Here is a 13457-nt window from a genome sequence, read left to right as displayed (position 1 = left end):
TTGGTGGCAAATTTACTCTGGGTCGGTCGATAAGTATAGAGTGTTGGTATTGATCCCATTCTCTTTGTTTGCACTCTTTTTGACTTCATCTTGGCTCGTTTTCTTTACTGCAACAAAGCAAAAGAGAGAAAAACAATAGCTGTGCTCCCTGAACCTTCCTGGTCAGAGGAGTGTAATTGGAAAGTGCCAGATGGAGGAGAAGGGTAAACAATGTGTGTCTGGAGATTACCTGCTGGAAGGTCCTCTCATTGTACAGTATGTTGCTCCAGGCCTGTTCTGGGTTGATCATTGGGAGTTGGGAATGGGTAAGGCTGTCTAGAGCCATGTCTTAGGGCAAGGTAAGGATGTGTTTTAAAGGGAGGCAAGAAACCTTGTGGCCCTCAGAGGCCCTGTAAATTAGGGCTGGGGCCAGAGTAGAGTGACTGAGTGACAGTGGCCTGTATTGGGCTGAAGCTGATCTCCCTCTGTGGGGGGAATTATTTCAGACCCCTTAAAGTAGTGGATGTGACATGCGCCCGGGACAGGTGGCCTGATTTGATATTGTGACTTCTATGGTTTGATCCGCTATATGTTTTACAACCTAACATTAATACTTTGAGGAAATAGCTTTGGTTTTAAGAGCTGACTTTTTTTTTTCTGTCCACACACAGTTTGTTTGTTTCTTTAACTTGGTGATTGACAGGTCACCGAAAAGATGCCATTCCAGACTGTAAGGACCACCAGCAGTTGTGTGCCATTGAATGTGTCTTCTATGGGTTAGGAATGAGAGAGCTTTTATGCTGTACATATCTGCATCTGGGATGGATGTTTGTGCTCTCTTTCAAATTATACAATTTCTCGAATTTTAGGCCAAAAAGTCTGTGTGTTTAAATGTACTTGTTGAACAAAGGTGATTCTGATCACAGTTGTAATAGAGATTTAAAAAGCAGGCGGGAACAAAGATGGAATTCATAATCATTGTTCAATAACCACATTATGTTTCGGGAGGACAACTATTTAAACTATTTTGTTGAAAAAATAGATATATCAAAGCTAAATGCAATTTTCCAATAATCTGGCCCATTAGATGAGGCCTTTGCTGCCATCTGGTGGTTGTACTTAGTGGTCTACTTGTTGGTGTTGGGTACTGAACCAAGGTGCGGAAGCATAACATTATGAATATGCTCTCTGAATTAGCATCATGCCCATTTATATCTCTCTGTTTAACTGATTTCCAAGTGAGTTATCATTTATATTTGTGACTGGCTCAAATTCAAAATGATGCATCCCTGTAATATTTACTTCTCGGGGTGTTGGTTTCCTCCGGTTTTGAAACCACCTGCACTAATGCATTGTTCAAGGATTGTAGGCCATTTTGTGAGCTTTTCATACATTATGTCAGTTAAAAGGCCTACTGTGATATTAAAGCAGTTTTTGATAATAAAAAAACGTCTCCCCTTTGCCAGGACTGGCATCACACCTGTATGAAGGGCAGTTTCTTCCTTGAGGAGGATGGAGGCATCACGTCCCTGCAATACCGTCTCACCGTCCCCCAGACAGCCACCGTCTACCTCACCATCAGACCTCTCAACCTTAGCCAGAGACTTGGTAAGTCTACCTCACCATCAGACCTCTCAACCTTAGCCAGAGACTTGGTAAGTCTACCTCACCATCAGACCTCTCAACCTTAGCCAGAGACTTGGTAAGTCTACCTCACCATCAGACTCTCAACCTTAGCCAGAGACTTGGTAAGTCTACCTCACCATCAGACTCTCAACCTTAGCCAGAGACTTGGTAAGTCTACCACACCAACAGACCTCTCAACCTTAGCCAGAGACTTGGTAAGTCTACCTCACCATCAGCACAGTTGAGTCGGTTACTTTCTAAATGTAATCTGTTAGTTACTAGTTACCTGTCCAAAATTGTAATCAGTAACGTCACTTTTTGATTACCCAAACTCAGTAATGTAATCGGATTACTGTCAGTTACTTTTAGATTACTTTCACCTTAATAGGCATTAGAAGAAGAAGAAAAATGTGCCTCTCTTGATGATTTTGTTGTCATGGAGGACTGATTGGGCTCATTGCTTCGAGTTGAAAAATAAATGCTGCTCCATTGGAACTACTGAAAAGTGCTATTTGCATGTGAAATGAATGCCATATGCTGCATTTGCTATTTGCCTATTGTTTACCTTTTTGTTGGTGACACTTTGATATGTTGATAATATGCAGTTGTTTAAGTCTATCATAAGTGTGCGAGTTTGAGAATGTGTCCGTTAGGTCAATGGACTTTTCTCGTTTTTTTAATAAGCAAAAAATGTATTGAGCAATAAAATCCCCACTCGTGGTCTTCTTAAATTCAACTAGTTTTTGACAATATGGAGCACAATACCATGGAGGAGTTTAGAAGAGAGACACTCCCTCAAACTTTTATTCCATAGGCTAGGATCCACGTGGACCGCTGGAATCCGCGCAACTATGCTGCCATTGCAAGAGCGTATTTTTCACTGGCTGTCCACTGGTCGCAAAAAACAATGATTCATAGGCAGCTTAAACTTCCTCAATTCAACCATTATTAGGTTAAAATACACATATGACCACAATCTGTAAGGCCCAAATAGCTAAATGAGCGAGCAACAGTTTGATTCACATTTTTTGTCATTTTGTTTTATTTAACCTTTATCTAACTAGGGAAGTCGGTTAAGAACAAATTCTTATTTTCAATGACGGCCTACCCCAGCCAAACCCTAACCTGGACAACGCTGGGCCAATTGTGCGCCGCCATATGGGACTCCCAACCACGGCCGGTTGTGATACAACCTGGAATAGAACCAGGGTCTGTAGTGACGCCTCTAGCACTGAGATGCGGTGCCTTAGACCGCTGCTCCACTCGGGAGCACCACATCATTGCGCTATGTAGATACTGTATCAATAATAAGTGATATCCATATCGCCTGTCAGCTACAGTCACTGCTGTCGTCCATACCTCCAAGCGTTTATTCAAATTGGATGTATAATCTTTGGATGCCGCCAGCAGTTGCACCATTGGAAGACATAGCTTGGACTGTAGCCTGCAAAAGTCTATTCCTGCTCTTTTCCCGTGATCTGTCAAACGCATTCTGTGTGTCATCATAGTGGTCTATGACTTGTGGTCAGACTCGCTTCGCGGAACAAACTTAAACTTGAGCCTTTTTTCAATGCTGATTTGAATGTCATTGAGAACAGAAAGGTGTCATAAATATTTTTTTTCGCAAACATCCTTTCTGAACTTAAAAGTAATCCTAGATATTTTAGCTGGTAACGGATTACAGTTAGTTTTTTTGTAATCCGTTACTCCCCAACCCTGACCATCAGACCCCCCCCAATGTTTTGATATTTGCAGTTGAGGACTGGAATGTAACCTTTTTGTCCTGTTTCTTAGAAAAGCCCTCATCCTGGATGTCGGTGGACACAGCTGTCTTTGTGGTGTCAGGAAAAGACACTAAAGAGGACTCCACTTTGGTGTGTTTCACTGAGTCAAGAGACAAAGAGGTCAGTCCTTAATTATTGTATATGTCATGCATGATGACCATTTTCAAATGAAACGAGAGAGAGAGAGAGAGAGAGAGAGAGGAGAGAGAGAGAGAGAGAGAGAGAGAGAGAGAGAGAGAGAGAGAGAGAGAGAGAGAGAGAGAGAGAGAGAGAGAGAGAGAGAGAGAGAGAGAGAGAGAGAGAGAGAGAGAGAGAGAGAGAGAGAGAGAGAGAGAGAAAATATATATATATATTTATTTGTAGTAGAGGTCTTCATGGGTCCGGGTGGACTCGATTGAATTCGGGTCTGAAATTCGAACTTGTTCCTCGGGTCCGGGACGTGTCCTGTTTGATTATCGACCACGGTTCTGCATAGCATATTTATTTTACTCTAACAAGGTGAATTTATTGACTTATAGAAGGCCTAGCCAGCTTGACTGATGAACATACTTTTTTTTTTTGTCACTCTGGTCCAATCGGGTCTGGTCTAGACCCGGATCCGTTAGGGTCTGATTGTCCTCCGGGTGCAACTTTTTGGACCTGTGAAGACCTCTAATTTGAATTATAAACTGGTTGGTTTGAGCCCAGAATGCTGATTGGCTGACAGCCATGGTATATTAGACCATATACCACGGGTATGACAAAACATTTATTTTTACTGCTCTAATTACATTGGTAACCAGTTTATAATAGCAATAAGGCACCTCAGAGGTTTGTGGTATATAGTTTATATACCACGGCTAAGGACTGTGTCCAGGCACAACCCTTAGTGATGTGTAGTGCCTAAGAACAGCCCTTAGCCGTGGTATATTGGCCATATATCACACCCCCTCATGCCTTATTGCTTAAGTATAGCATGAGAATAGCCTTTCATAGACAAACTGGCTCTCTCAGAAATGTGTTTACTGACCTCTAGTGGCCAGCTGTGATACCCTTCATCTCCAGTGATTGTGTACAAAACTTACATTGAAAAACCTAACAAACATATTGTTCCTGAAAACAGAAGTGTTGCTGGAAGGGGGAGCTGAGTGCTGGTAGCTACTGCCTCCTTCCCTTCACCACGGGCTGTAGGCTGAGGAAGAGGACCAGGAAGAGCGTGTCTAAACCTGTCACGCTGGTCAACAGGACTGACACGGGGGAGCTGGACCTCACTAGGGACTTCAGGTGAGTTACACACCTGCTAGAAATTATGAGGAGTAATAATATACAGTATTAACACCAGCATCACTATATTTCTTTCCATTGCAAAATGAAAACACTCGAAGCAGACCAAACTCTTTGGTCCTTTAAAAACTTGCTGTATGTAAAGTATTGTGTGGTATTGGTTAGAAAATAAATTGATGTGACTCTGGATGACAACATAATGATGTTTGTTTCCAACATTAGGGCTGTTTAAAATCCGCTTCATGTTTTGTTTCCTTGCCACGATACTAATAAGTATAGCAATACTGGTATTGTCCTGGCCCTAGTAGTTGCCCTGTACAATGTGAACCTGTGAACCTTAAATCCATTATCAGAGGCAAAATATTTGTATTATTGTGAAAGGTGCTGAATGTTGTGTATTCATCTCCACAGTACATTTCAAATGTTCCGCTCTATATCTGTGAAGAGGATTCAGACAGGGGCTGACCTGGGCAATGCTTCCTTCCTACCACAGGGGGGCGCTGTCTGATATCTTTGAGGTGATAGACCTGGATGGGAACGGCCTCCTCAGTCTGGAGGAGTACAACTTCTTTGAGCTCAGGACCAGTGGAGAGAACTGTGATGAGGAAGCATGGGCTGTCTGCAAAGGTGAATTATACCTGATGTATTCAAATGGATAATATAGTAGACTGCTATCATATGCCACCAGGTCATGTGTTGTTCCAGCTTCGTGCTGATCGTGTTTTCTTTAATCAATGCTTTGGCTAGAGTCAAACCAGGCTGTTTTGAAAATTAAATTATTATTGTTTGGATTGAGTCTGATGGCAGTTTGACTTGGGCCTAAAGAACAGACTACCTGTCCGGTGTATTAGTTGAATTTGGTTCAATTGATTCTTCAAGTGGTTCATGACTCCTTTATGTGACTCCCTCCCAGAGAACTTTGACACCCGGAAGAACCAGCTCAGTCGTCAGGGCTTCATGGAGCTCAACCTGATGGAGGCCAGCGAGAGGGGAGGAGACCCCACAGACCTCTGGGTAACGCTGGAGGCCATGGGCTACAACCGCAATCTGGAGATGGTGGAGGTGGGTCCTAGTGCTAGACACACATACACACTGTTCCTTTCCGTGTATTAGCCGCTGGTAGTAGCAGCACACAGAGCTGTAGCACTCAGCAGTACCATATCACATCAAATATCAGACCAATACATACCTCCATTGAATCATCACAAATTGACGAACAATATTGTCTAACAAGTGCAGTGTAAATGAATAAATCCATCCTTCTCATCCTCCCCGAGGCATGTCCGTTCCTGATAGATGTTTACTGTGAGGAGGGTCAGTGTACTCTGCAGCCGGTCAGTCTGGAGTCAGGCCACAGGATCCTGAACACAGCCCTGCAGAGGTCCATCACGGCCAGGTCAGAGGTCAAAACCCTCAGGGGTCAGGAGAATGTCCTGGTCTACACCTACAGAGGAGAACACAGGATCTCCACCGTCATCGGCAACAAGGTGAAGGACTAGAATACATACTATTTGATTTTTTTTGCATTGTGTTTTCAGAGGTTTTATCGAACCAACAAGATGATCATCCACTAGAGGGGATGTTCTGTATTTACTCTGATTGTGGCGCTCCATGGGGCGGCAGGTAGCCTAGTGGTTAGAGTGTTGGGCCAGTAACCGAAAGGTTGCAAGATCGAATCACCGCGCTGACAAGGTAAAAATCTGTCGTTCCCTGAACAATAACCCACTGTTCCTAGGCCGTCATTGAAAATAAGAATTTGTTCTTAACTGAATTGCCTAGTTAAATAAAGGTAAAATACATTTAAAAAAATTGTGATTCCTTCATATTTTTGATACACACTAGCCTGTTGAAGAAAAAAACATGGAGGTATCTTCATTTATCTGATCCGCTTTCAACCAAGTCTGTTTTTACATAGTTCTGTATGTAAATTTGACCTGTAGGGAATTCTTTACAAGCCTACTACACCGGCTCTGACAGTCGTCGGTGTGGCAATGCTTGCAAACTATTACGGATTACTAAGGGAAACCCAGCCGCGAGCTGCTCAGTGACATGAGCCAACCAGACAGGCTAAATGCCTTTTATGCTCGCTTCGAGGCAAGCCACACTGAAGCATGCATGAGAGCACCAGCTGTTCCGGACGACTGTGTTATCACGCTCTCCATAGCTGATGTGAGGAAGACCTTTAAACAGGTCAACATTCACAAGGCCGCGGGGCCAGACGGATTACCAGGACGTGTACTCAGAGCATGCGCGGACCAACTGGAGAGTGTCTTCACTGACATTTTCAACCTCTCCCTGACCGAGTCTGTAATACCTATATGTTTTAAGCAGACCACCATAGTCCCTGTGCCCAAGAAAGTGAAGGTAACCTGCCTAAATGACTACTGCCCCGTAGCACTCACGTCGGTAGCTATGAAGTCCTTTGAAAGACTGGTCATGGCTCACATCAACACCATCATCCCGGAAACTCTAGGCCCACTCCAATTTGCATACCGCCACAACAGATTCACAGATGACGCAATCTCAATCGCACTCCACACTGCACATTCCCACCTGGACAAATGGAACACCTATGTGAGAATGTTGTTCATTGACTACAGCTCAGAGTTCAACACCATAGTGCCCACAAAGCTCATCACTAAGCTAAGGACCCTGGGACTAAACACCTCCATCTGCAACTGGATCCTGGACTTCCTGACGGGCCGTCTCCAGGCGGTAAGGGTACAACTCATCTGCCACGCTAATCCTCAACACGGGGGCCCCTCAGGCATGTGTGCTTACTCCCCTCCTGTATTCCCTGTTCACCCATGACTCCGTGGCCAAGCACAACTCCAACACCATTAAGTTTACTGACGACACAACGGTGGTAGGCCTGATCACCGACAACAATGAGACAGCCTATAGGGAGGAGGTCAGAGACCTGGCAGTGTGGTGTCAGGACAACAACCTCTCCCTCAATGTGAGCAAGACAAAGGAGGTGATCGTGGACTACAGGAAAAGGAGGTCCGAACACGCCCCCATTCACATCAACAGAGCTGTAGTGGAGAGGGTCGAGGGTTTCCACATCACCGACAAACTATCGTGGTCCAAACACACCCAGACAGTCGTGAAGAGGGCACTGCAATGCCTTTTCCCCCTCAGGAGACTGAAAAGATTTGGCATGGGTCCCCATATCCTCAAAAGGTTCTGCAGCTGCACCATTGAGAGCATCTTGACCGGTTGCATCACCGCCTGGTAAGGCAACTTTTCGGAATCCAACCATAAGGCGCTACAGAGGGTAGTGCGTACGGCCCAGTACATCACGAGGGCCAAGCATCCATCCAGGACCTACAGTCGTATGAAAAAGTTTGGGCACCCCTGACAATTTCCATGATTTCCATTTATAAATAATTGGGTGTTTGGATCAGCAATTTCATTTTGATCTATCAAATAACTGATGGACACAGTAATATTTCAGTAGTGAAATGAGGTTTATTGGATTAACAGAAAATGTGCAATGTGCATCAAAACAAAATTATACCGGTGCATAAATTTGGTCACCCAAATAGAAAAATCACATCAATATTTAGTAGAGCCTCCTTTTGCTAAAATAACAGCCTCTAGACACTTCCTATAGCCTCTAATGAGTGTCTGGATTCTGGATGAAGGTATTTTGGACCATTCCTCCTTACAAAACATCTCCAGTTCAGTTAGGTTAGGTTTGATGGTTGCCGAGCATGGACAGCCCGCTTCAAATCATCCCACAGATTCTCAATGATATTCAGGTCTGGGGACTGGGATGGCCATTCCAGAACATTGTACTTGTTCCTCTGCATAAATGCCCGGGTAGATTTTGAGCAGTGTTTTGGGTCGTTGTCTTGTTGAAATATCCAGCCCCGGCGTAACTTCAACTTTGTGACTGATTCTTCAACATTATTCCCAAGAATCTGTTAATATTGAGTGGAATCCATGCGACCCTCAACTTTAACAAGATTCCCAGTACCGGCACTGGCCACACAGCCACACAGCCCCACAGCATGATGGAACCCCCACCAAATTTTACTGTGGGTAGCAAGTGTTTTTCTTGGAACGCTGTGTTCTTTTGCTGCCATGCATAACGTCCCTTGTTATGACCAAATAACTCAATCTGTGTTTCATCAGTCCACAGCACCTTATTCCAGAATGAAGCTGGCTTGTCCAAATGTGCGTTTGCATTACCTCAAGCAACTCTGTTTGTGGCGTGTGTGCAGAAAATACTTTTCCGCATCACTCTCCCATACAGCTTCTCCTTGTGCAAAGTGAGCTGAATTGTTGAACGATGCACAGATGGACACCATCTGCAGCAAGATGATGTTGTAGGTCTTTGGAGGTGGTCTGTGGGCTGTTTTTGACCGTTCTCACCATCCTTCACCTTTGCCTCTCCGATATTTTACTTGGCCTGCCACTTCTGGCCTTAACAAGAACTGTGCCTGTGGTCTTCCATTTCCTCACTATGTTCCTCACAGTGGACACTGACAGCTTACATCTCTGCGATAGCTTTTTGTAGCCTTCCTCTAAACCATAATGTTGAACAATCTTTGTTTTCAGGTCATTTGAGAGTCGTTTTGAGGCCCCCATGTTGCCACTCTTCAGAGGAGAGTCAAAGAGAACAACAACTTGCAATTGGCCACCTTAAACACCTTTTCTCATGATTGGATGCACTTGTCTATGAAGTTCAAGGCTTAATGAGCTCACCAAACCAATTGTGTGTTCCAATTAATCAGTGCTAAGTAGTTACAGGTATTCAAATCAACAGAATGACAAGGATGCCCAAATTTTTGCATAGCCTATTTTTCACATCTGATTTAATTTCATACAACTTAATATTGCTACACTAAAAATCTTTGTCTGGACAATACCCCAGTACTCAGCTTTTATTAGAAAATGAATGGCATGCCACTGTGATCATTTTCTGTGACGACAGAGTAAATTATTATGCAGCCTCAGAGGGGTGCCCAAACTTTTTCATACGACTGTATATACTAGGTGGTGTCAGAGGAAGGCCCAAAGAATTGTCAAACTCCAGTTACCCAAGTCATAGACTGTTCTCTCTGCTACCGCACGGCAAGTGGTACCGCAGCGCCAAGTTTAGGTCCAAAAGGCCCCTACCCCCAAGCCATAAGACTGCTGAACAATTAAATAAATGCCCGCCCCCTTTGTTTTTACACTGCTGCTACTCGCTGTTTATTATTTATGCATAGTCACTTTACCTCTACCTACATGTACAAATTACCTTGACTAACCTGTACCCCTGCACATTGACTCGGTACCGGTACCCCCTGTATATAGTCTCGTTGTTGTTATTTCACTGTGTTACTTAAAAAAAAAGTTTTACTTTAGTTTATTTAGTAAATATTTTCTTAACTCTATTTTCTTAACTGCATTGTTGGTTAAGGGCTTGTAAGTAAGCATTTCATGCTAAGGTCTGCACCTGTTGTATTTGGCGCATGTGACAAATAACATTTGATTTGAAAATGTGTGTACATTAGACCTCCAACGTCATACATTGCTGCTAGTCTAGAACTGGTGAGGAGTGAGTCCATTATCACATAATGCTGTAATTGATATGCAGCTTACACCTCCATTCACATGGCAACAGGATCCACACTGTGAGAATCTTATGGTCAGACATAGTGGGCAGAATAGTTAATGTGTGGAGCATCAAGATCATCAGAGTGCTGCAGTTTCTTTTTGATTCAGTAGACCGTTTTTCTCCATGTACCTGGTAATACTATACTGTAGTAGGCATGTGTTATACTTTTTCAAATTAGCTTAGTAGTGAAAGCAGCCAGCAGTGAAATGTCTGGGTGCAGGGTTTAGTAAGGAAATACTGTAGCCAGTAGTGAAGGGTCTGGGTGCAGGGTTTAGTAAGGAAATACTGTAGCCAGCAGTGAAGGGTCTGGGTGGAGGGTTTAGTAAGGAAATACTGTAGCCAGTAGTGAAGGGTCTGGGTGCAGGGTTTAGTAAGGAAATACTGTAGCCAGCAGTGAAGGGTCTGGGTGGAGGGTTTAGTAAGGAAATACTGTAGCCAGCAGTGAAGGGTCTGGGTGCAGGGTTTAGTAAGGAAATACTGTAGCCAGTAGTGAAGGGTCTGGGTGCAGGGTTTAGTAAGGAAATACTGTAGCCAGCAGTGAAGGGTCTGGGTGCAGGGTTTAGTAAGGAAATACTGTAGCCAGTAGTGAAGGGTCTGGGTGCAGGGTTTAGTAAGGAAATACTGTAGCCAGCAGTGAAGGGTCTGGGTGGAGGGTTTAGTAAGGAAATACTGTAGCCAGCAGTGAAGGGTCTGGGTGGAGGGTTTAGTAAGGAAATACTGTAGCCAGTAGTGAAGGGTCTGGGTGCAGGGTTTAGTAAGGAAATACTGTAGCCAGTAGTGAAGGGTCTGGGTGCAGGGTTTAGTAAGGAAATACTGTAGCAAGCTTGGTATCACAGCTCGTAAAGGAAATGTAGCAATCCATATTCATGGTTAAATGAACTGGTTTGAATTGTCCACCCACTTAGGCTACCACCAGCCAGTTTCCCCAGTCACTGGGCCATCATATTAGCCTGGTTAAACCAGACTAAATGCTGCACTCGCAATGGGCTATAGACTCAGTCTGGCTTGACCAGGCTACCATGATATTACCTATTGTTCTTTATGTAACAGTTAATGTAAAATCTCCCCTCTGTTCTATTGCAGACCAACCAGAAGGTGACGGTGCACGTGAACAACGAGCAGAGTAAGAACTGCAGCAGCAGCAGAGGGATGAGTGTGTTCGCTGTGGAGGTCCCTGCTAGAACCAAGATGGTGAGATACTGTACTCACAGAGCACACTGTCCTATAGGACGGAGGTTGAGCTGTCTCCTATTCTTTGTTCTGCTTGATTCAGCAAAATGTTAATAAAGTTTATCATTATTTTTAGACTTCATAGTTTGTGGGATGTACACTACATGACCAAAAGTATGTGGACACCTGCTCGTTGAACATCTCATTGCAAAATCATGGGCATTAATATGGAGTTGGTCCCAGCTTTGCTGCAATAGCAGCCTCCATTCTTCTGGGAAGGCTTTCCACTAGATGTTGGAACATTACTGCGGGGACTTGCTTCCATTCAGCCACAAGAGCATTAGTGAGGACGGGCACTGATGTTGGGCGATTAGGCCTGGCTCGCAGTCGGCGTTCCAATTCATCCCAAAGGTGTTCGATGGGGTTGAGGTCAGGGCTCTGTGCAGGCCAGTGAAGTTATTCCACACCTATCTCGACAATCCACTTCTGTATGGACCTCGCTTTGTGCACGTGGACATTGTCATGCTGAAACAGGAAAGGGCCTTCCCCAAACTCTTGCCACAAGGCTGGAAGCACAGAATCGTCTAGAATGTAATTGTATGCTGTAGCATTAAGATTTCCCTTTACTGGAACTAAGGGGCCTAGTCCAAACCATGAAAAACCACCTCTGACCATTATTACTCCTCCACCAAACTTTACAGTTGGCACTACGTATTCGGGCAGGTAGTGTTCTCCTGGCATCCGCCAAACCCAGATTTGTCCGTCGGACTGCCAGATGGTGAAGTGTGATTCATCACTCCAGAGAACGCGTTTCCACTGCTCCAGAGTCCAATAGTGGCGAGCTTTACACCACTCTAGCCGACGCTTGGCATTGCGCATGGTGATCTTAGGCTTGTGTACGGCTGCTTGGCCATGGAATCCCATTTCATGAAGCCTAGACGTTTCCACTTCACAATAACAGCACGTACAGTTGACCGGGGCAGCTCTAGCAGAGCAGAAATTTGACGAACTGACTTGTTGGAAAGGTGATATCCTATGACGGTGCTATGTTGAAAGTCCCTGAGCTCTTCACTAAGGCCATTCTACTGTCGATGTTTGTCTATGGAGATTGCATCGCTGTGTGCTTGATTTTATACACCTGTCTGCAACGGGTGTGGCTGAAATAGCCGAATTCACTAATTTGAATGGGTGTCCACATACATTTGTGTATGTTAAATAGACAGATTTGACCTCTATTGAGCAGTTAATGCTCTATTTCTCCCGTTGTGTAACATCTGTTGATGGGTGTAAAGGAGAGATCAACCACACTTGCTCTCTCTTAAGAGGAAACAGAAGAAACACGTTACTTCAAGAAGCATTCAAGTTTCTCAATGGGGCAAGTGTAATAATGATTTTCACTTTAAATTGTCTTTGTCATGTCTCTCAGGTGTGCCAGCATGTTCTGCCCATCAACGAGCACCAGGAGTGGACCTACAGCTGTGTGGAGAGCATTATACCATGCCAGTGAAACAGTGATAGACAGCAACCCTAATATTACCATGGTACTTTATAAAACATACTAATGCTAAGGGATAGTGGGCCAAAATCTATTTCTAGCCAACGGGAAACTGAATTAATGAATAATACTATATATATGTAACATGTGCCTTTGTGATAGTGGTGTGTAGTTGTGTTTTTCCATGGAATTGTATGAAATTATGTTGATTTGAAAAATCTTTAATAGAAATGTAACTATAATAGAGATACTGTAGATAATGATACTGAACTTATATTTGCACTATGATTTAATATTTTTAACACTCTATTTTCATTGTACTGTGACTCCTATAATAATGTGTATAATTTTGCAATAGTACATAGTTTTATCACATGCCTTTATATACGAATATGATGTGCATTGTAACGTGTTTTAACAAGTGTGCTCAAGTCTCATATTTACAAACAATATGATATATCTCTAACAATAGTACATTATTACGTATGTCTGTCAAAACTCAAAAATAAATCTCTAATTTTAAATAATA

At 43.6% G+C, this 13457-nt stretch overlaps 1 protein-coding gene across 2 annotated transcripts in view; it reads left to right on the top strand.

Moving 5' to 3' along the window:
• Positions 1–13457, top strand: part of efcab7 (EF-hand calcium binding domain 7) — a 19759-nt gene extending 6302 nt beyond the window's left edge. For both annotated transcript variants that reach the window (XM_014123437.3, XM_014123435.3), the window contains 8 exons: positions 1446–1587; positions 3400–3509; positions 4492–4652; positions 5146–5279; positions 5566–5714; positions 5930–6139; positions 11347–11454; positions 12860–13457. In XM_014123437.3, coding sequence (XP_013978912.1) covers positions 1446–1587; positions 3400–3509; positions 4492–4652; positions 5146–5279; positions 5566–5714; positions 5930–6139; positions 11347–11454; positions 12860–12940 — 1095 coding nt within the window. In that variant the 3' untranslated portion in view covers positions 12941–13457. The remainder of the gene's footprint in view (positions 1–1445; positions 1588–3399; positions 3510–4491; positions 4653–5145; positions 5280–5565; positions 5715–5929; positions 6140–11346; positions 11455–12859) is intronic.

The sequence above is a fragment of the Salmo salar genome, chromosome 10 (genome assembly GCF_965601325.2).
Source record: "Salmo salar chromosome 10, fSalSal1, whole genome shotgun sequence".
NCBI lineage: Eukaryota > Metazoa > Chordata > Actinopteri > Salmoniformes > Salmonidae > Salmo > Salmo salar.
Note: the sequence above shows the minus strand (reverse complement) of the source record. Positions and strands in the feature narration are given on the sequence as shown.